The 24,322-nt window shown below is 34.6% G+C and overlaps 1 protein-coding gene across 1 annotated transcript; it reads right to left on the reverse strand.

Annotated features, from left to right (window-relative positions):
- Positions 1-9,559: 9,559 nt before the first annotated feature.
- On the reverse strand, positions 9,560-16,726 carry LOC110095526 (transcription factor UNE12). Its single transcript, XM_020821109.2, has 7 exons — positions 16,111-16,726; positions 15,708-15,791; positions 15,344-15,463; positions 12,664-12,729; positions 12,406-12,471; positions 10,627-10,704; positions 9,560-10,296 (listed from the first exon to the last, which is right to left on the reverse strand). The coding sequence occupies exons 1-7, from the start codon at positions 16,420-16,422 to the stop codon at positions 10,060-10,062; spliced, it is 963 nt and encodes a 320-aa protein (XP_020676768.1). The 5' UTR covers positions 16,423-16,726; the 3' UTR covers positions 9,560-10,059.
- Between the last annotated feature and the right edge of the window lie 7,596 nt (positions 16,727-24,322).

A 24,322-nucleotide genomic window follows, 5' to 3' on the forward strand; every position in this document is an offset into this window, starting at 1 on the left:
TCTCCTTCACTGGAAGCTGCTTTTATCTTCTCAAACGCCCGTCTCTCATGATTTCTCTAACTCGCTTGCTCATCACCCAACAAAAAACTTCACCGCCTTTTTTACTCAGTCGCAGTTCGATGCTGGTGCTCCTGAGTGGTCTTTATCTTTGGTTGGGTATTCCTTAGGCAAAAGACCTTTCTATGAAGCTCTTCTCTCGCTCATCAAGCGTTCATGGAAGCTGAAAGGGGAACTCTCCCTGTTAACGCTTGACGACGGTTTTTTTCTTTTAAAGTTCTCGGCCCCTGAAGATTACGAGATGGCCTGGTCCGGCGGCCCGTGGTTCTTTTTCGGGAAACCGTTTATCCTCCAAATGGTCGCCGGATTTTGTTCCCAAAAGAGAAGACTTTGCTTCCATCCCTCTCTGGATCAAGATTAAAAACCTACCTCTATCCTGCTGGACTCCAGAGGGAATCTCGAAAATAGCAAGCTGTGTCGGTGTGCCCCTGGCGGTGGATGCTCTGACTGCGGCGAAGACCAGATTAACCTTCGCCAGGGTTTGCGTCCAGGTCAATTGCTCTGACCCTCTTCCTGATGAAATCTTTTTATCTGTGGATGGTAAATTGACACCCCTCTCTGTTCTCTATGACTGGAAGCCTAACCCTTGCGATTTTTGCCGCTCTATATACCACTCCCCTTCTCAATGCCCAAAAAATCCAAACCCACCTCCAAACCCCCCTCCACCGTCTAAATCGACCAACCTCCCTCCCACTGCTCGTGGCCGCAGCACTAGTCGCCGACCAAGGACTAGCCAGCCGCCAAACTCCAAAGCCATTAGCAAACCTTCTACCTCTGCTGCTGTTCAGGCTGTTGCGCCTCCTCTTCTCCCAACCCACACCCCTCTACTACAACCCCCTGTCCATCCCGTCTCCATTCCTAACCTCAATTCGCCCACCTCTGATATTGCCCAAACTGACAATCCTCCCCCTCCTCTTAATGACTTGAATCCTCCACCTCAAAAGTCTGCTATCATTCTTACCACCAATAAATTTGATCTTCTGTCTGAACAGCAGGACTTCCAACCTCCTCCTTCTCCTTCTCATCAACCTCCTCCTTCCCCTTCTCAAAACACTTACAAAGACCCTCCCCTGTCTTCTCTTTTGGTCCAGGAGAATCCTATCCGACTATCCTGCTCCGAAAATACCTCCACTAGCACCCCTTCCCACAGTGCTAGTTCTAGCCACTCTTCAGCATATGCCAAATCCAGTCCAAAAAACACTAGGAGCAAGCAAGCCAAAAAGGCTAACAATACCAAAAATAAACATAAATGACCCTCCCCAGATTAGCTTCCTGGAATGTTCGGGGTTTTAATAATGCCTCCAAAGTTTTGTCTTGTAAGTCTTTGGTTAAAAAATTCAGTTTGGATATGATATTCATTCTTGAAGCAAAAATTTCGGCTCAGTCTCTGGCTGACGACTGGTTTTCCCGCACCCATTCGATCTTTCCTGATGAAGGATCTTGCAACAATTTTGCTCACTCCTCTCCGGGCCGCATTTGGATCAAATGGAATGCCCAGAGAGTTACTTTCAAACCTCTTTTTTCTACTTCTCAAATCATCCATGGTGTTATTTCTCGGGGCCAGACAGAAATTTGTTATATTTCTGTCATTTACGCCTCTAATTTTGTCTCGGAAAGACAGTCTCTGTGGAATCAAACTGCTGGGCTTGCTACTTCTATTTCACTACCATGGGCAATTATTGGAGACTTTAACTGCTGTATGTCTCCCGCTGATAAGGTTGGAGGTACGCCTTTACATTGGAGCAAACTGGGTGAGTTAAACAACTTTGTGTTTAATACTGCTGTTACTGACCTTGCGGCTGTTGGTCATTTTTACACTTGGTTTAATCAGAGATTAGATGCCCCGATTCATATTAAATTGGATAGAATCTTCATTAATGACATTTGGCTGAATGCTTTTCCAAATTCTTACTACATTATATATATATATATATATATATATATATATCCTAATTGCATTTCACACCTCATTTTTTATATCACTCTTCATAATTAGTTTCATCCCACTTTCACATATCATCCTCATGCTTCCACCCACGTCTTAATCTTCCTTTTTTTTCTCTTTCTTCTCGCTCTCCTATTCTTTTCTACTAAAAATCTCTCGAGGATAAATAAGAGAGGAAATTGCATTGGAGTTGGTAGGCAAAGGCGAAATTCTTATGTGAGTTCATCGAACGTCAGCTGGAGGTCAATCAGGATGCATCACGTCATCAATACGTTGTATTTCATCATTGTGTATCAGATGACGTGGTGCGTTCTGATTTGGCCTCCATACCTTTCGGTAACTAGGCATAATAATTTTTCAAGGCAAAGGCATTTATAGGCCCAGCCAACATGACAAAATAAGTAGAAGAGAAAGTCATATATAAGCTCACAGAGAGAGGGAGTCCGAAGACCAATAAAAAAATATCACATCACCTCATTGCTCGGTATACCGAGCGCTTAACCAGATGGGAGAACCGTCCAGTATCCACACAGAATAATAGCTCCATCAATAGGCCAACATTATGAGATATGATGAGTACCCATTGAATTTCATTAACTCTATTAACAAAGTACTAGATGATATAAATAAGAATATTTGTGTTAAATATGTAAAAATAAATGATTCGGGTGTTATATATGTAAATCCTCTAAAAAATTAATATATTGTTGCTAAGAAAAAAAAATTGTGGAAAAAATGTTTTGATGCAAATTATATCACAATGGATTTAAAAATCATTAAATTTATTTTGAAACTAGTTTTTTTATGTAAATAATTTGAATTGTATTAATCCTAAAATAAATTCATTGAAAGAAAAACAAACAGCCAAATGTCCAAAAAATAGAAGAAAAAAAAACAATTATTATTTAAAAATAAAATTGGCCAAAAAATTTTGCTTGGCTGTAATTGTAAAAGTCAATTATGCTCTTATTTTGTTCCTAAAAAATATTCATTCTTCAGATCTATTGTCTGCTCTTTCTTTTATATTCAATTTTATTTTTCTAATATTTTTTATCAACCCTTTCTTAACGGTTCAGATCCAATTGCAGATTCAACTTTAGATTCAAGTTCAGTTTGAGGCTTTAAGCTTGGTAATAAGAGAAGTGATTTTAACGGTTCAGATTGAAGTTCAAAAGAAGTGATTTTAACGGTTCAGATTCAAATCATAAATATAGGTAAGATAGTTTATTTTAGGAAAGCTTAGTCACACTTTTAGGTTGGATTTCAAAACCTTAATTTGCATTCTTTGCTTGGTTAGGAATTAACACGTGTTGAACTTTTATTGGAAGTTTTGGAATTTTAGGCACATCAATTCTAGAATTTGCAAAGTCTGCCCAATGCAAGCTATAATGGCATTTTCAGATGTAAAAGGAGTCTTGCATAAAAAGCTAGCCTGCCTAATGGGTCGGCCATAAACAGCCCCATCTTTTTGACGCCTTTATTCTATATATAGACATGTCAATATTGAACCCGACTCGAAAACGATCCAAAATTTTGGGTTTGGGTTGAACCGAACATGAAGCGGGTCGGGTTCGGGTCTGGAAAATTGACCCACTTGAAAAACCGGTTTGGGTTCGGGTTGGCTCGGGAACTCGGGAATGACTCGGAATGGCAAGGGTTTACCTAAAAACTTGTCTATCCCGGTTGCCCCATGGCCTAAGTGCCCTCTTGTCCCAGCTGCCTGCGTCACATTGCATCGCGTCTCGAGGCAAACCACCAGCGTAGCATACGTAGCTTCCCGAGGCCAGCTGCCAAAGTTTGCATTCCGTCTAGCCCGCTTCCCGGCGTTCCCGCTTGAGTTCCACCGGCTGTTGACCCGCTGCCGTCGACTGTTGTCCCACGGGTCAGGTTCAAGTTCAGAAAATCGACACGTTTGCAAAAACGGGTTGGGTTGACCCAAACTCAAATGATGCCGGGTCAATTTCAGATTCGATCCAAACCCGACTCGTGACCCAAAATTGACACCCCTAATTATATATATATTTTTTATTTGATATGATGATTATTGAAGCTTAATGAGGAAAGTTTAGTCAAATATAGAAGATTGTCTGCTGGTTGGTTGGGTAAATACTATTTTGCATAATTATAAGAAGATTATATATATATTAGCTTTATTTTTTAGGCGATAATCATTTTTCTACTTAGCATGCAAGAAAATTTTTAAAAATTAGATTTGCTTAATATTTATAATTATTTATTTATTTTTAATTATAATGATGATTTTGTTCATATTCTTTTCGTTCATGTTCTTACTTGACATTTGTAAAAGGATGTATTTTGGTGTATGTTCTTTGCTAATGATATTCTTCTTGTTGATAAAATTAAATAGAGTTGAAAAAAATGAACTATATAGGTCAACTTTAGACATACATATTTTGGTTTGAGTAGATCTAAAACTGAATATATGGAGTGTAATTTTAACAAAAATATCAAGTCGTTAAACAGAGTGCATGTTTTAGATATCTTGGATCTATTATTGAAAATGGTGGTGAAATAGATAGAGATATTATTATTAGAATTCAAATTAGATTGTTGAAGTAGAGGAATGCATCGAACCAATTATCTTATAGAAAATTACCCCTCAAAGCTACAGGAATTTTTTTTTAAGAATGTGACGAGACTTGCAATGTTTTATGGTACATAATATTGGATATTAAAAGAAAAACATAAAATTAAGTTAAGTGTAACATAGATGATGATGCTTAGGTGGAGAGTAATTATTGTGTCCGGACGCCGAACGTGTCCAGAGACCAATAACATCATCCCACGTAACTTGGAGCTCGGTACCGAGCACTCGGTATTGCTCGATATACGTCCAGATTTTTCATTTTTTGTCCGGACGTAATAACTTTTCCTTAGGTGGATGAGTGATTTTACACTTATAGATAAAATGAAAAATAAGTATATCCATGAAAAGGCTGGAGTAGCTTTAGCTCCAGTGATAGATAAGATTATAGAGATACAACTTAGATGATTTGATCACATAAAGCGTCAACCTTCGGATGATCTCGTTATGAGAGTAGATGTATTAGATCTGACCTCTGTTAAAAAAGATAAAGATAAATTTTAAAAAATATGATTATAACTAAAAAATAATATTTTTATTAAATTTAAATAATAATTTGACTCTTAACAGTATTTAAGTGCCGAAGAAAGGAAGAATCGTAGCACTTTATTTGAATTACTTTTGATGACAACACGTTATTCGGCTTTGACATTTTTTTTTTGGATAAAATTGAGATATGTTTATAAGAAAATTAGTCTGCAAAAGAAAAATTCTTATTATTAAGAATGGTTAAGATTGACAGAAATCTTTTTGACAGAGACATTTGTTCTGAGTAGTGGAAGACAGCTGCGAAGAATATCCATATCCAGATATTATAGGCAGGAAATTGATGGCAAGAGAAGAAATTCTTGCTGGTAAAGGCAACAGAATTCTATTTTACACAAACATTTTCGATTGCATAATAAAATATTAGTGAACTCTCAATAATTCGCCAACACACACGCAAATATATTAGTTTAACAATTCATATTAAAAATATAAATGATTATTTTTAAATAAAAAAAATTTGATGATAGAGCATAAATCTCTTAAAATAAAAGAATTTAAACTGAAATTATTCTTTGTAAATTTCTTTTCTATTTACAAGCGTTTATATTGTGTAAGTTTATCAGTTGATTAAGATATTTTAATAAAAAAATATATGAGAATGGGGCTTAAAGTTCTTGGAAAATGTTTTAATACTTGTACAATATATAAGTAATTAATATTATATTAATTTTAAGAATATTAAAGAGTTTTGAGCTCCACTTTGATTTATATTAGGGTTTGTTGGGGTTGTTGTGAGGAAAAAAATTTAACTATTCTGATTATAAAAAGTAAATTTTCAAAAAATAAAATTTCTTTTAAGTAATGAAAAAGCAATAAAAAATTAGTAGTAGCACATTTTATTGTATTGATTTTATCAAAATTTTATATTGCAGTAATTTAATTTTGTATTAAATTTATTTGATTTGATCACACATTATTTGCTTCTAAGTTCATGCTAAAATTTTCAAAATTTTGGGATTATTTCTTTTTTTTTTTGGGCTTACTGATTAATATTGCATGTTTACATTAAAATAAAAGTGAATTTTTGTTTGGTTTATACATAGTAATCTATACAACAACAACAACATCAAGTCTTTGTCCCACCACGTGGGGTCTGCTACATGAATCATTTTTCTTCATTTAACATTGTTGTTGTCAAGTCCCAAGTTATGGATGAGAAATGTGGAAGGTTGTGTTAGGTAGTCGACAACCAACCTAAAACTTATCGAATAATTAGGGGTGTCAATTTTTGACATGGCCCGAACCCGACCCAGAAAAATCTGGGTTATGGTCAACCCGGACCCGAAATAGGTCGGGTTCGGGTTCAACAAATCAACTCGTTTTAAAAATCGGGTCGGGTTCCCAGCAACATGAAAATGACCCGAAATTGATACAAAAACTCATATTTGACCCGGAAACCTGAGATTGACCCCTTTTGACCCGAAAACTAGCAATTTTATGTCAACTTCGGGTCATCCGTGTCGGGTCGAGTTGACCCGGACCCGAATCGGGTCAGGTTTGGGTTCGGAAACCTGGCCCGTTTTTAAAAACGGGTCGGGTTCGGGTTGACCCGAATAGTGTTGGGTCAGTTCCGGGTTTGACCCAAACCCGACCCGAATTGACACCCCTACGAATAATCATGACATGAATTCTTTAATAAATAATAATCTATGAATACTCAAATTTTCTTATGTATGAGAGCATACTATGCATTATTTTAATCTTAATAGAAAACCCTAATCCTAATTCATATCGCATCAAATTGTATCAACTAAATGCAAGATATATTAGTTGGGGCAATCAAGGTTCAATTAATCATGTAATTTAGATATGATCCAATAATAAACAAATTTTATTAGATATATTCGTAATAGATGGAAAATAAAAAAAAGGAGTTTATTTTATTGGCATAATTTTAGTTTGATTTAGGCGTTATCTGGGATACACTACATGAAAATCGTCATTTTTCGGCAGATATTTTGGCCGGAAAATTGGCCAAAATCCATCGGAAATTAGCATTTTTGGCGGAAATATTTTCGCCGGTTTGACGCGCGTCAAAAAAGGCCTTTCGGAGCAAAATAATTCGCCAAAAATTTTGCCAAAAATGAGTTATTTTCCTGTAGAGATAGTTTTTTTCTATTATTTTTTTGTTGATTTCTAAAAAAACTGTACTAAAAGATTCTATTAGAAAGAAGTAAAAAAAATCTCAAATGAAGCCTTAATTTAGATTAATTGCCATAATGAGATTTTTTTTTTTAGTGAGGGTTGATGGCTAATGTAGTGGACTTTGGCTTTATTAAAAAAAAAAAAGAAAAAGTAAAAAAGAGGAATGCATTTGTTTTCTTTTCTTGATAGTTGGACGTGCAACTTTCTTAAGCTTTATTTATTAAGGATTGTTTGTTTTATTGTATTAGGACTTTAGGAGTGGGAGTAAAGCAACTATCATGGCTTTTAAGTTTTCAAGCATTTGGTCTAAAGTAAAAATAAATTCAAAATAGTCCTCTAAGGGAACAATTATTAGGTACAGACACCTGACGTAGCTCTACATCCGGACGTCAATAACATGTTGTCGCGTGCTCTTACTCTTTACCGCGCGGCCCGACGACCCGACCCGGAACCTGGTATTGCTATGTTCGGGTATTGCTAGGTATTGCTCGGTATTGCTTGACAATAACGAGAAATACCGCTCTGCCAAGACCAATATCTAGCAATGCCGAGTAATACATAGTAATACCGAGCAATACCTAGCAAAACTGGAATATTGCTCGGTATTGTTAGGTATTGGTTTTGACATAATTATATTTTTCGTTATTGCTGAGCAATATCGAGCAATACCTAGCAATACTCGTCTGCACAAATCAGTCAATACATAATAATATCTGTCTCTCTCTCTCTCTACTTGTGAACATCCCTATACTCGCTCACGATCTTTGGCTCTTCATGTGCTCACGAGTCGCGCCTTTAACATTCAATTAGTCTCAAACAATTTTGCACCCATGTTGGTAACATCAATCTCAACGAAACCCATCGAACTCATTGTTCCTTAAATTTATTAAATAGTTCAAAAAATACATATTAAAATAATATATTAATACAAATATATGTATTTAAAATATATATTAATATAAATTTAAGATTCGTTTTACTTCCAACTCAGTGCTTAAATAATTTTCTATATTTATTTTGTAACCAACCAAATAATCCTGAGTATTCTAAATAAATTTAATTTACAATGTATTTTAAATGCTCACATGTTACATTCAAATAACCCCTTAACTTAAGATTATAATACAAATTATTCATATATTACACTGATCTTAAAATAAACAAAAAAAATTAAGCTTAACTTAATTGTTTTTTTAGTAAATTTTTCAAATAAATCATAGAATTGAAATTGAAATTGATATTATGACAATCTTCTACATTAACCTAATTTTATTTATTTTCAATTTTCTTCTAAAACTTTCATCATTTCAGAATAAATTCAACTTGAAGGAGAACTATTATATTCTTAAATTCAAAAAATTAAATTTTGACGACTAAAAATTCATGAAGCCTCAACTTATTGTTGATCTGTTAGTCTCACTCACAAGAATTAATAGAGATAAAAAAAAGGCGCAAAAAGACCAGTAGAGAGGGAGAGAGAGAGAGGAGAAATTATTCTGTGCGGGTGTTGAACGCAGCTCTACATTCGAAGACCAACCAAAATGAGTTACGTCAGCAATACCGAGTGTGGTATCGAGTAGTACTAAGCTGCGATATCGAGCGGTACTAAACTGCGGTACCGAGTAGTATCAAGCCACGGTACCGACATGACTCATTCTAGTTGGTCTCCAGATGATGTTCGATGCCAACATAGAATAATTTCTCTAAAGAGAGATGTTAATGCTATTGTTAATTAGATACTAATTCAACAAAAAAGTACTATGAAGGTAGAGATTTCTGGCAGCAAGAAAGAGAACCGAAATGAATAAAAAAAAAAGTAAGCAAATAACATCAATCTTCTTAAAAGACAACAAGTTCACATGCCATAATTTGGGCACCACATTACAGTTGTAGTTGGTGAGAAAGGGGAGTCAAATTAGTGAGCAAAGGCTTCAACAATTGCATGATTGTCTTTATTATCCAGTGGACTAAATTATATAACTAAATTTTTTTATAAAAAAGTCTAAAGAAAGCTCCACTGCCAAACCCCCATATGCATGAGAGATTATTATGTATGGACACAGCTTACCATCCAGAAGCCAATCAGGTGCAGCTACGTCATCCAGTACCGAGCTCAATACCGATAAGTACCGAGCCGTAGTACCGAGTATAAGTGACATGGTGCATTTTCATTAGGCTATGAAACGGCGTTCAGCGTCCGCACAAAATAATTCATCCAGATACATAGTCCACTATCAAGCATGACGAGTGCACCATCAATACTTTCAACTATCCAACATGGAATAGACTATAGATATATACAAAAATATATGATTAACAATAATCATCTTCATAATCATCCATTCATTTTCTTAACAAGAAGCATGCTTAATTTTATACCCATAATTAACTTTTATAAGGTCCCCCATCCCACTATCGAATAAGAGTAAAACCCCATACCAGAAATTAAAAAAAAAAAGGTGGCAAGTTAGTGCACCAGAGCCCCACAGGGCCAAAAATAGGGAGTGGAGTGGGCTCCCTCAATGCCCCAGTGAGCACTTCAGGTAGCACTGAGAAAAAGACAGAGAATGTGGAGACAGTTGTAAGTGGAGTCTCCTTTTGTCCTCTGCTTGACTCTTGCAATCACACCACCTTTGACAAGTAAAAAAAAGTTAAGAAAGTGGCAAGATACACGGGAAGGGTCTTCCTTCAGACCTGTTATGAGGATCATCCTGGAATAAGCGTGGCTAAGTGGTTAGGTAGCTTAACTTTCGCCGCCCTACGACGGCGGTGTGTTAGGTTCGTTCTTCACTGAAGGATTTTCCGGCTGGTGCTGTGTGTGGTAGATGGCAGCTGCAAGGGATATGGGCATCATGCAGAGAGCTTTGGACTGGAGGAATTGCATTGCTGCCCCCACATCTTCTTCCATAAGCTTTGCTACCTGCCGTTCGGTGCCGTCGGTCGACCATTTTTCCCAAACCTGTTGCTTGGTCCTTCCATCACTACTGCTGTCTCCCTAATACGAAATCCAATACATATTACAAGAATATTTATATGTAGATTAGCTAAGTTTAGAGCAAGTGCAGTTTAGCTAAGATTTCGTTTGAGACGGCTTTCTTCCTGTTTCTTAAAGCAATTTTCAAGTACAAAAATTAAAACTTTTGTACTAAAAAACTGCTTTAAGAAGAAGTAAGAAAGCCATCCCAAACGAAGCCTAAGTTTAGAGCAAGCGTTGTGAATCCTACTAAACAAAGTACATTTGCATAAATATATTTGTGAATTGTGAAATATTAAGCTATTCATGCTTCATACGATGTAATGTTTATTCAACATATTTGCTTATTACCTCAGTTTGTGATAGTGGAATATCAGCTACCAGCTGTGCCACAGCACCTGCACCGCCCAGTCTGCTCATGCTTAGAACCTGCCATTTTGAAAACAGATTAAAATGTATTGTGAGATACAAATCACTTGCGACGATCATTAGAAATGAACATTTAAGGAGATGCTAAAACAATTTACAAAGAAAATATGGGTAACAAGATTGACAACTTCAACTGTTACGGAATCAGGTGGTTTCCAGCCGAGCACAGAACTTTATAAATCACTAGAAAGCTGCTTAAAGAAGCAGTAAGAAAGCCATCCCAAACGAAGCCATAATTTCATATAACAACTAATGATTCCATGTTGACAGACTGATTACAAAAACTTCGGAATTGCCAGCAACAGATTAGTATGAAACAAAATCAGATACTTTCCGCATATCTTGGGCAGATAAGAGAGGCTTACTGTGACTTTATATCAGTTGGTTATACTTGCAAGGTACGTGCTATATGCAGAAGAATATTTCTTGAACTTATGACAATTCTGATATTTTTACACTCGCTAAAACACTAAAGGTCATGAAGAGTTTTAGCCAATGGCAAAAAATAAAACATGTGAATGTTGGAACCAGATGCGAAATGCAGACCGCATCAGCAATCCATTGAATTACTACTTTATTAATGTCCATAACATCTATTAAATAAAAAGCATTAGAATTGCACAAGAGACTTCTTAGCATGTCTAAGACTGTGGATCAATTAAGTAATGAATTCAACGCTTAGTATTTCCATAATTTAATGCTCATGCAGCGCTCCATAATGTGGTGAACATTTTTGTTTGAACTTTTATGGTGGCTCTTATGGATATAATATATGAAATTAAGAAAATTGATATGATTAAAAAATAGATTATTCAATAATCTGCAAGGCTGAAAAAAATCTAGAAACAAATCTATACAACAACAACAATGACAACAACATGCCTTTATCACACTATGTAGGGTTGGTTACATGAATCATTTTTCTCCATTAGGTCCTATTAAGTATCAAATTCTCATTTAAATCTAATTAAAAAAAGATATTTTTTTAATACTTTCTAACTAAGTCTTTTTAGGTCTACCTCTAACTTTATTAACATAGGTTGTATCTAACACATCTACTCTCCTAACAGGGTCATTGGAAGGCCAATGTTTTAAGTAACCAAATCATCTAAGATGACTCTCTAATCTTATCTGGCACTGGAACTACTTCAACCTTTTCACATATATACTCATTTCATATTCTAAGTATAAAGTCACTCATCAAACTGAGTATCCTCATATCTGCAACACTTAACTTAATTTTATGTTTCTCTTTTAATGACAAATATTTTGCAACATAAATCATTGTAGGTCTCACCACCATTTAATAAAATATCCCTTAAGTTTGAGGGGTACTTTTCTATCACAAAAGAGGCTCAACGCATTCCTTCACTTTAACCATCCAACTTGAATTCTACTAATAATACCCCCCTTCTATTTCACCATCGCTTTGAACAATAGACTCGATTAGATCTTTTTAATGACTTGATCACCCAATGTCAAAATTCCACCATTAAATCTATTATACTAAAATTACACTCCATGTATTAGGATTTAGAACAACTAAAAAGAAAAATCTTTGACTCTAAGGTTGACCTCCATAATTCAAGCTTTTCATCAGCTCCCTCTCAAGTCTTATCAACAAGAAGAATATTATCAGCAAAAGGGATATGCAAAGATACAAATCTATGCCAATTCATAAAATATTGGGATCCTATTTACCTTGACTTGAAGCCTCAAAAACTTGACATAATCTACTATTTCATCAAGCATGGCTGCTCGATCTGTCTGCATAGGGAACAAAAACATTGATATCAGCATAGAAAAGCATATCTTTAAAATGATACAAAAGCAGGATTAACAAATGATAAAAAGTGGGTTGACAAATTTTATAGTGATCTAATTTTACATTTGATGAGTGTAAGACATATTTTAATTAAATAGACAGATGATAAACGAAAGAGATTTGTAGAAGTTGACCTTGTTAGTATTGGGAACTAGTTCCTGCAAGGCCCTCATCCTTTCCGCTATTCTTTCTCTACGTAGCTGCCATGAAAAGAAAATGATTAGAAGGAAACTGATATTTGGAAGTATAACTATTCTCATATTATCATACCCCTAAATTATCATGCAATGCATTGCAAGTTCAAAGAAACAGAGTAAAGCTGCAGTAATCATAAAATGAAAATATTAGCTATTCATTAAATCGCCTATGTAGAGAATCAATGTTATGCTGTATAAATCCAATTGTTTCAAAAACAAATTATCGTGACAAAAAATTGGACAGATTATCTCAAAGTATGTTATAACTAATGTGATAAAATTAGTAGCAATGAGGAAGAATGCAGGCAAATATTACGATGCCAACAGAACAAATTTTGAGATTAGGCATAAAATCTTTAAGGCATCCCATATAATCCAACATCATGCATCTTCTGCAATAAAAAGGTTACTTGAATTAATGTAATAGAGATTGGAACATTTAAAACATGATTTTAACTCTGTTAAGGCAAAACTTTCCAGTTAAAAAGATGTGATATGGCACTACGCATAAATGATTTTTTGCAACACAGCATAAACTTTAAGAAATTGAAACCCTTAACAAAACTTAAACTTCTTATATCAGAGTATTTTACATCTAACTAATCATTCAATATATTTAAGCAAATGATGCCACTGAGAAATCCCACATCTTCCAATATCTACTTTCTGAATCCGTATTTACTTTCTGTTTTGAACTAAGTATGCCCAGGATTTGGAACTCGTAATGGCAGCTTTTGAAAGAACTTCTGAAAAAATAGCTTAGAAAGTATGGAGGGAAGATGACATTGCCAACCCAACTATTTGGGAACAGTTTTATGATCATTTTTCTTCCCAAAATACTAACCCATCGTCCATAAGACGCATTTGTTTATTTATTATAAACAATATGATAACCCAACACCTCATCCCAGCCCCAATCATCCTTCTCCATACTCAGGTATACACGAGGGAAACCATATGCATCTTATATTCTGACCCCGCAATTTTTGCTATGGTTTATTGCTTTTCTTTACATCATTATTGCACTCAATAAACTGACATACTGAATCCATTTATCTACTGCTTCCCTTTAGCACAGCTGCTGTAATCTTTGGAAGTAGCTGTTGTGCTTCCTTATTTCAAAGAAAGACAGCCATCACTTCTCTTCCCTGTCAGATCGAAATCTAAGCATGAATGGGTTAAAGTGCAATGCGGCCAACACTCTAATACATCATAGCATTGTGTAATCATTTGAAGAAACTAATAATCATTAGTAGTGAACAAACAAAATGCAAAAACCATTTCTTATGATTTTGGAAAATAACCTCATAACTAGGGGTGCAACTGAGTCAAGCTGACTCATAAGCCGGCTCAAGTTCGACTCGTTAACGGGCTCGATGAGTCGAGCTTGAATAGGATTTCGAGCTCGATGGGCTTATCGAGCTTGATTTCAAAAAGCCCTCTGCTCGACTCAATTACTCATCGAGCGGCTCGCGGAAGGCGGAATAGAATCGCTTGCAGAGGGATCGCAGTCGGACGCGAAACTAAACCGGATCACAGTCGAAACGGGAAGACGATTCGCACAATCACATGTGGGGGGAAGCGGGATTGGAGCTCGAGCGGACAAGAAAACAAAACCGCGGGCGAGACGGAAGACGAGCAGGAATCAAAACAGCGGGCAAGAAACGGACGAGGGACACGGATCGGAGCTCAGACTTGACGAGCAGCTTGATGAGCTTGTATTCTCCTGGCAAGTCGACCTCGAGCTCGACATGAGTTCGATCTCGGTAGTTGGCTCGCAAGTCGAGCTCGAACAAGGCCATACTTGAGCTCGACTCGGCTCGTTTGCACCCCTACTCGTAACAAATAACAACTTCGTTAAACATGCAGATGAAGGAACAATATGACCAAGGTAGTCCAAAAAGACCAACAATACAATTATGGATGCCAAACAAAACTGTAAAATAATTAGGAATCACTCAAGGTTTAGATTGTACAAGTTTATAGCTCACATGATTGATCTTCAATCAAGCTTATCTTCAGCAACTTCTTTTGACAGCATATTGTACCGTGTTAAGATCTTAGGGGCATCACTGTTTATTTCTTCATTTTTATAGAATATCCAAATACATGCTTAGTGCATGTTACTCTGCTCGTGTTTTATATTAGAAAAAAATATGTATGTTACATAATGCACACAAGTCAAAAACATCGGGCGATGTTTACAAAAGCAAATTTCAATAATGCATCAATGTATGATCCATCAAACTACCACAATCACCTAACACAAAAGAGGATCTTTCAAATTGTGATTTATCTGAAATCTCAAACTTTGATGTTGATAGTCAAAACAAGTAAATATGAAAGCATGTGCTTGTGTGGACAAACTAAGAATGAGCACTTTCCTCAAACACTAATTAGCGGTGCGTATTTTAAACAGGATTCATGTCTCCTCCAGATGAAGCATAGCAAAAACCTCGAATCATCGAGGATAGGCCATCAGGCATTAAAAAAAATAGAAGAAATATTCATAGTACCAACTCCTAGTAAAGTAAAACAGAATAAAGACGCCAAATAGAATGCAAAACTTCCAGCAAACAAGTTACATATGCATGCAAGTAAGAAAGCATGAAATTACCCTCTCTGCTATGCTATGAGGATCAGTAGCTTGTCCACGTCTTGCCCTCACTCTTGGACGGGGAGCTGGCACTTGTGATGCTGAAGCAACTTGTGCTTGCAATGATTGACCATGAAGAATCTATCGCAGAAAAAAACCACCAAATCTTTTGAGAAGCGATTATTTTACAACTTAAAACTTAATATCAGGTGAGGTACTCAATTAGCATAACAATATCCTTTTTTTAAGATCAGGTTGCCCCAATATGTTTTATCCTACAACTTTTTAAACATATAAGTTTAATTCCAGAATTTACAATTTAACATATGAAAATTTATCCACAAATACAACAAAATTTCTCAATAATTAGTTATCGACAAAGTACCTGAGGAGAATTATGCCGGATTTGATGAGACTGCACGTGTCCGAACGCGGGAAACAAGCTCGGTAACTGAATCGAATCCCTTTCCTGCCAAAGAACAAGTGCATATCATAATTTCCTAGCCTCATTCCATCTTCTAGGGTTCATTTGGGTTGCTTGAAGTAATAAAACATGCTTTTAAAAACAGTGAATTTGCTAGATTCCGTCCTTTAGTTTGATATAGTAAGAAATCAATATTCGGCTCTAAAAGTAAGTTCATAATTACTCAAATGTATGGTTTCATTTTCCCAAACAAAACGACTGAAAACATTTCTATCTACTAACAAGCAAAAGAGCTGCATCAAAACGGTAACATGGCGGAACTGAGAATGATTGATGGCTTCAAGAAAAAGCAAGATGAGCTCACCGCATCCGACGAGGTCTTCGCCTCAACGCCCTCGCGGAGCCGCTTCCCTACGCCGCCGCCGCCGCAAGAGCCCTCTTCTGCCACGGCGAAGCCAGGCCTCCCCTGCTCCAAGCTGAGCCCAAGAGGAAACACTGAGAAAGTACCAGGAGAAGAACCGTCTCCGGAGTTAAACTGCTGCACGATCCCAGGAACCGAACTTCCGTCGCCGCCTGCGAGGCTTCCATCGCCTGTCGTGTATCCGGGCATCGAGAATATCTGCTCAAAGAAATCGTCGGTGATTCCGTCAGGCGGGGGCTGAGGTGGGTTCGCCATGACAGGGAAGATGGGAATCGTTCGGGCTATCAGAGGGCATCGACTGGACAAAAAGGGTGAGAGGGATTTAGGCGTCCAGAGAGTTCTCCCTGCAGGAAACCTCGGGAGTTGGCTCTAGACCGCGAGCATGAGAGCAAGTCGAGTTCGAGAGAGAGAGAGAGAGAATTTGTTTGTTGAAATGTCAGGACAGTGGGCTCGCAGCTCGAGAGTCGAGATCATTTAGAGAGTAGTAGACGACGTATATATAAAGGAAGAAGAAAGACGAGCATTCTTTCCTAGCATTCTTTCGTCATAGGAGTCAACTCTTTGGCTCTGTTTAGATGCTACTTGGAAGATGAGTAAATATAGACGGTAATAATAATAAATTTAGATCATAGCCACTTGAAAACCCTGAGGGAAAAATTATTAGTTCAGGTGATCTGATGTAGCTTTACGTTCGGTAGTCAATAATATGTCGCCACGTGCTTTTACTCTTTACCGTGCAGCCCGATGACCTGTCTCGCACCGGAATCCGGGATTACTATGTTAGTGTATTTCTAGGTATTACTCGGTATTGCTTGACAATAACGAGAAATACCGCTCTGTAAATACTAATACCTAAAAGAACTCGATATTGCTCGGTATTGGCCTTCACAGAATGGTATTTTTCGTTTTTGTCGAGCAAAATCGACCAATACCTAGCAATACCGAGTAATACACAAACTCTCAGGTCCGTTCCGGGTCGGATTGTCGGGCCGCGCGGTAAATAGTGAGAACACGTGTCGCCTGTTTACTCCTCACTGAATGTAAAGCTATATCAGGTTACCAGACCAAATTAAATTTCGTTGATTTTTGGCTTTCTCTTTCTTTTTTTTCAAGGCAATTGAGTTAAATTTTTTAAAGGTTTTTTTTTTAATATCAACATTTAAAAATCCTATGTTTTTGTTAATTACATGAAAAAACATTATGTGTTTTTTTGGCATAATTATTAGTTAAAAGAAAATTGAAAAAAATGCCCTCATTCTTTTGAATTTTGAGAAATTATTTTGTGCGGAGTCCGAACATGAAGAACAATCCGGATTGTGAGTACACAGTGTGTACAAGAATTTAATACACACCGTATACAAATATGCACACTCACATGTCCGAACGGTTCTTCCTGCTCAGACTCTGCACAACCATTTTTTTCTCAATCTCAGGATTTCCATGTATATAATAGTTTTCACAAGTTCTTTCAAATATAATTGTAATCTTTCATATAAATCTGCTTTTAAAATGACTCATATAATTTTAAAAAAATTATTTAAGATTTATTTACTATATGTATGGTAAATGATGTTGCATTTATGCAAGGTTACATCACAAGCTTTCAAATGGTTTGAAATGAAATGCAATGCATTAAAATGATGTTTGTAATTTTAAAAATTTTATTTGAGTTTTATTTATAATTTTTTATTTACAAAATATAAGAAATGTATATGAGAGGATTTATATGCCTATCTCTCCATGCCTTTCTATTTACATATTTAGCACTACAAACTAGAATGTGACTATTTACTTTAATAACATCTAAAATTTTTGAGATAACTAATAGTTTCATAAACCAATATGTCAAATCCTTCACGAGAGTGAGTGCCCTAACACAAAGCCCTCTCCCTTCTTGAATTTGTCTTCTCCCACTTCATCACATATGAATATTCAAACTCTCCATCCCGATTTCAAATGTTTCGATCATTTCAAAGTTGAAGTGAAGTGAGAAGGCATCTATTAGAGTTCATGTCTTCATGAAGATGAGAGGGCATTTGATGATTACTCGAGGACTATGAAGTCGTATAGACAAAACTTCAATGACTAATCAAGAGCTACGAAGCCACAGAACGGCGGGGGATTCACATGGTAATATTTCTTTGGTTGGTCTAGACATTTGAACACGTGAGGAATTGATGTATCATTTTGTTGCACTATTAGTTGTGGAGTATTAGATATCATATAAAATTATAAATGTTATTTAAGTAAATAGTGACTTTTAAGTGTTAGATATGTATTAAGTGGTAGGCATATAAATTCCCCTATATATAATGCATGAATAAAATTATGAAATTAATTTAAAATTTTTCAAAAGTATGAAATTTTGTATAAAACAAGTTTTCATATTTTTAGAAAATATGTCTAGAGTTTTTTTTAATCATTTAAGGAATTTAGAAATTATTAAAATTCAAGAAAGTATTCAAATAAATTTTATTTTCCAAAATATGATTTGTTTTATAAAATATAAAATTTTCTTCAAAAATGCCATTTAATTTACATTCCTTATTTTTATTAGTTATGGGTTTTCAAACTAAAATTGGTATTGGTTTAATATATAAAACTTATTTAATTGGACTACATCTTCAGCAACCTACGTGACATGATTTGAGTTTTAAATTTCAAATATGGAAACAAAAGGAAACATTCTAATAATTGAAAAACATGTGATAAAGATTACAATATGTTGTAGTAGCATTTGATTAGTTATTGTATGGAGCGTACATCTCACATGATAGGGTTATAAATGAATGCATACATTAGAGTGCAAGGATTGTTAATTTGTGCTTAAGCAATAGTTTTTTTTTTTTACTTAAGCAACATTTAGAGCATTGGAAAAAGAATTAATTAAATACAACATATATATTCATTCTAAAAATGTCATATGATTCAATCATAATCGTTGGATTAAAAAAACTGAGATCTAATGGTTACTAAAGATATATTCTATCTTCATTTAACATGTGTATAGGCTATCTTTAAAGGGGTGATTTTTTTTTCATCCCTTAGTCAGTTTTGATGATTTAAAAGACAAAGTCTAGTAGTTCAAGACACTATATAAGTTGGTGCACCTCATTCCTATGATTATGGGGTGCTGTGTGCTCTTGATCATCTAGAACATAAAGCTTTAGGTTTGGGAGTTATATATCAACTATGATTTTGAGCCAAATCATTTAGGTGGCTTTGTTAATACTTTATGAGAATGCTTGGACCTTCCTTTTGGCTTGTTAGCACCTTAGTTTTCACCATAACCGCCACGTTCTTCGTTCTTGAATAGGTCTTTTTATTAGAGATACCTTGTTAGAGTGCACAAGGGTGTTCTAATTATAATACTTAGTTTTAAAATTTGCAAGTAAATTCTATAGTTTATATAGGTTGTTGCCTAATATTTGGTATGGATTGTTAAGGTGGTTCAAGAAAGGATTATGGATATAGGGATTGGTCATGATTTATTCATACTTAGAATACTCAATTGGGGGTGTAAGATCATGCTAATATATACCTTAATACATGGGGTGATATATAATTAGCCAATTAGATGCAATAAGTGATTAAAGTATTTGGTCATGGACCAAATTATCATAGGCATTTGATATGAACCCCTAAATGGCTTGATAAGGTCTTGAGGATAGCTTAGGAACAAAGCCAAGAACCCACAAGGTTAATTTAGAAGGATTGGATTTTGTTGGGTAGTTTAGGCTCATTTGAGCTTAGCTGTTCTTATTGGACCACAACTTGGGTTTGGTTAGCCATGAGAGTCTTTACTATAGTCATAAGAATAGGGGTAGCTAAGAGTTTTAAGACTAAACTTGGCTAATTGGAGTCCCAAGTGCTTAGTTGTTAGGATTAGGCTTCGGATGGGCCGGTTAATATTGTTTAGTTAACCATATAGAGGTCAATTTAGGTTTTATGGGTTCAATAGATTAAGATTAGGTTGGGTTAATTTGACTTAAATGATCAATTGAGTTAGGATTTAGGTTAAGCTGATAAAAAACTTTCTTAGAATAATACTTGGTTGTACAAATGAAGCCACCTGAATTAAAAAATATTTATATAATACTCATTATAATTTGAAAAGAAATTACAGTATAAACTCTACAATAACTAGATTTTTCCTAAAGTAATCCCTAGACTAATATTTCTTACTTGATTTGCATTAGATTAATTTGATTTGCACAAATTGATGATAGAAAAAATATATTTAATAGATTGTAACTTTCATCATTTTATTTTTTTAATCTATGAATCACTATACTTCATTTAAAATATTTTTTGGGTTTTAATTATTGTTATATAGTATTTCAAAATCGCAAATATAAAATAAAACAAATTATTTCATTTAGAGGCGCTGTTTGGTTTGGAGAAAAAATGTGTTTAAAGTATTCCAAATAAAAAAGTTTTAAAAATATTGATGTTAAATAAGTTGAAAAAGAAATGCACTGTATATAAAGTATTCTAATTATAGTGTAAAGTATTCTTATTTCTTTTTTAATGAAAACTACCTAATATTGATAGAAATTTTTTTTCTCCACAAGTTATCTTACCATTGATGTCATTGCCGATCATCATCGCCACTAGGGCGCTTTTACAATTAACCACTGCTGCCATCCTCTACCGCCATCATCTTCCACCACCACACCATGACCGATGCCATCGACCACCACCTTTGCTGACAACCCTTTGTTATTGGTTGTCGTCATCTACCACTACTCGCCACAGCCACCACCATCATTGGTGACCCATCGTCGCCATCACCGGCTGTCAGCCGCCACTCCACCCTCCATCGCCAATCATCACTTCCACTGTCATTGGCAATCGCTGACAATGTCAACCATCAACCACTATCATTTTTGAACTTTATATTCCATTCATTTTACTTAAAATCAAACAAATAAAGCAATCACCAACATTTATTTTACATTCATCCAACCAAATAAAAAATATTCAAACACGATGCACTTCTTTTACCTTCCATTCTATATTTTTTTTAGCTAATCAAATAACTCCTTATTAAACAATCATAATCCTAAAATACGCCCAACTTAAATTGAAATAAAAATGTCAAAATTTTGCCCGTGTTGTGGCATGGCGGTTGAGGTCATTCGTGCCTCCTATATGGTCCCACAAAGTCGCTTAACCTGCCAAAAAAAAAAATCAATCTTATTAAAATGTTCTGACTTTTGTTCATCTCCACCAATCACTCCCTTGGTCGGCCTTGAATAGATTGATTTGTAGTTTTGGATTTCTCTTGAGCTTTATTAGGTTGAGATGGTTACTTCATAGGTTGGTACTGAGCAGTCGGTTTCCTTTCTGGTCTAAAAATTAAGTCTGCTATCAATCCATATTACTTTTATTATAAACTAATGTTTTTTTTTGAATTAGCGCTTCTTTTATTTTATTTTATTTCTAGCATAAAAAAGCTATACCATTATTGGCATTTTGATTTGCTAAGAAAATACAAGATAATTTATTCTTATATTATTATTATAATCATCTATTTTTTTATTAAAATAAAAGCATAATTAATATTTATTGTCCTTCTCTTTGTAACTCAAAATAAAATCTATTTGAATATTATAATTAAAGTTCATCATGATGAATTAAAAATTTTAGAATTTATTTTAAGTTAAATAGAATATAAATTAAAAAACTTTTTATGCTTGAAGATTATAAAAAATAGATTGTAAAGTATAATTGGAGATCAATGAATTAATGATATTTTATTCACTAATATTGAAATATAAATATTAATTGTATTGATAGTTGATAATAAATGAATCATTTAACTTTTTTAGAATATGAAATTTAGGTCTGTAAAATGTAAATTTTTTTTATTATCTTATATTTTATCTTTCTAAAATAACAAATTAAAAAAAAAAAGTTTAAAACTAGCAATATCAATCTCAAGCACGGATGAAAAAAATTGTGAAAATATTAAAAATACATAATTTGTACCCTTGTTAGAAAAAAAATTGTCCTTTGTTAAAATAGAATATAGTTTGAAAGAAATACATTGTATTTATAACATTTGGAGTTGTTTGGATAAGTGTAAGATAAAAAAGTGACAATTTTTTTTTTCTATTTCGCTTGGAGTAAAATAAATACAATGTAAAATCCAATATTTGTAATAGCTGATATCAGCGATGGTGGCGGTAGGTGCCAAAGGGGGAGTGGGGGTGCAGGGATGGTGGTTGGCAATAGTCGGTGTAATTAAGAATTTGGTTGAAAACACACGAATTTTTAATGCATCAAACATGAACTACAGAGTGACAAAATAATTAACTAAAATCTTACAATACATTCCTTTTTCAAACCGAACACTAAAATTTTCAAATATCTTGCATTTTAAAATGCATTTCGATAAGCTTTTTAATGAATATTGTGAGAATATGATTAACTTTAGTGACCTTAACACCCTAAATGAAAATAGAGAATTTTATTTTTATCGTATTATTAGTAAAACTGAAGTTAGATAGGATTTAAGGAAAATAAAATTTGAAAAATAGTTGGACCTAATGGTATTCGAAAAGAAGTGTGAACATGCGTAGGAGATTAAAGATTTTTTTTTTAAGCTTTTTAATATTAATTTGAAGACTAAAAAACTATCATATGAGTGAAATAGGAGTATGTTGGTTCCTATTTTTAAGAATAAAGTTGACACACAAGAGTGTGCAAATTATAAATGAATTGAGTTCATGTGTCATATATTAAAATTATGGGAGAGAGTAATTGAACATATATTTCGTAAAATCAGTTTGAATTCGTGCCAGGTAGGTTTGCTCTGGAAGCTATGCATTTGTTTAGAGTTTTGATGGAGAAATATGGAGAGAGTAAGGAGGATCTACATATGATTTTTATTTATTTAGAGAAAGCATATGATACAATATCAAGAGAAGTGCTATGAAGAGTTCTAAAAAAGAAAGGAGTTAATAGTTCTTATAGTCAAGTCATTAAGAATATGTATGCAATAATTGTTACTTGTATTCAAATACAAGATGATTTGTGCAATTATTTTCCTATTTGAATTGGACAACATCAAGAATTGACTTTAAGCCCATATCATTTTAACCTTAGTCATGAATGTTCTTATTAGACTTTTGCAAGAGGGTGCACCATGGTGTATGCTTTTTGCTGATGATATTCTTCTTATTGATAAGACTAGAGAGGGAGTAGAAGGAAAACCTGAATTACTTAGGTAAACCTTAGAGTCTAAAGGTTTTCACTTAAGTTGATCTAAAACTAGCTATGTATAGTGTAATTTTAGCATTAATAGATTTAGTTGTGGGATTATGGCTTTACGTGATCATGTCGTTAAAAAGAGTGGACATTTTAGATATCTCAGGTATATTGTTCAAAGTAAAGGTGAAATAGATAGGGATACCATTAGTAAAATTCAAGTTGGATAGTTGAAGTGGAATAATGTATCAGACTTGTTGTGTGATAGAAAAGTACCTCTCAAACCTAAGTAAAATGTTTATATATAAGTTAGTGGTGAAATGTTTATATATAAGTTAGTGGTAAGACCTAGAATGCTTTTATGATGTGGAATGTTGGCCATTAAAAAAGAAGTATAAAATTTAGTTAAGTGTTGCAGAGATGAGGATACGTAGGTGGATGAGTGTCTCTAAACTTAAAAGACAAAATACATAATGAGTGTATACATAAAAAGATTGGAGTATCTCATGTGGCATATAAGATTAGAGAGCTGCGTTCAATGGCCTAATCACACAAAGTGTCAGCCTTCCACCGAGTTAGGAGAGTTGGTGTATTAAATTTGGTCTATATTAAGAAAGGTAGAGCTTGACCTAAAAATACTTGGTCAAAATGCATTTTAAATGACATTTGTTATTAGACATAAATGAGAATTTATGTAACAGCCCTAATATTGAATAATATAAATTTCAAAAAAATTGCTCATTTGAGCGTATGACACTGTGCTTTGGGTGCAATAGCACTGAGAAGTGCTATATGCAAAATAAGCACCTTAACCTTCCGAATATACTCGACAAACAATCAATTCTTACAGCTCTGATAACAAATCAATTATTCCAACAACATTACTATGATACCAATTGCGACAGCCCAAACTCTTAACTATTAAGATATTGGCCGCTTT

Source organism: Dendrobium catenatum, unplaced genomic scaffold, assembly GCF_001605985.2.
Source record: "Dendrobium catenatum unplaced genomic scaffold, ASM160598v2 fragScaff_scaffold_827, whole genome shotgun sequence".
Lineage (NCBI taxonomy): Eukaryota > Viridiplantae > Streptophyta > Magnoliopsida > Asparagales > Orchidaceae > Dendrobium > Dendrobium catenatum.

Coding starts and splice junctions, on each gene's coding strand:
- LOC110095526 (XM_020821109.2), bottom strand. CDS start 16,422: ATGGCGAACCCACCTCAGCCCCCGCCTGACGGAATCACCGACGATTTC. Junction 12,472..12,663: donor TAGTTCCCAATACTAACAAG/GTCAACTTCTAC, acceptor TTCCCTATGCAG/ACAGATCGAGCAGCCATGCT. Junction 10,705..12,405: donor TTTTGAGGCTTCAAGTCAAG/GTAAATAGGATC, acceptor TCAAAATGGCAG/GTTCTAAGCATGAGCAGACT.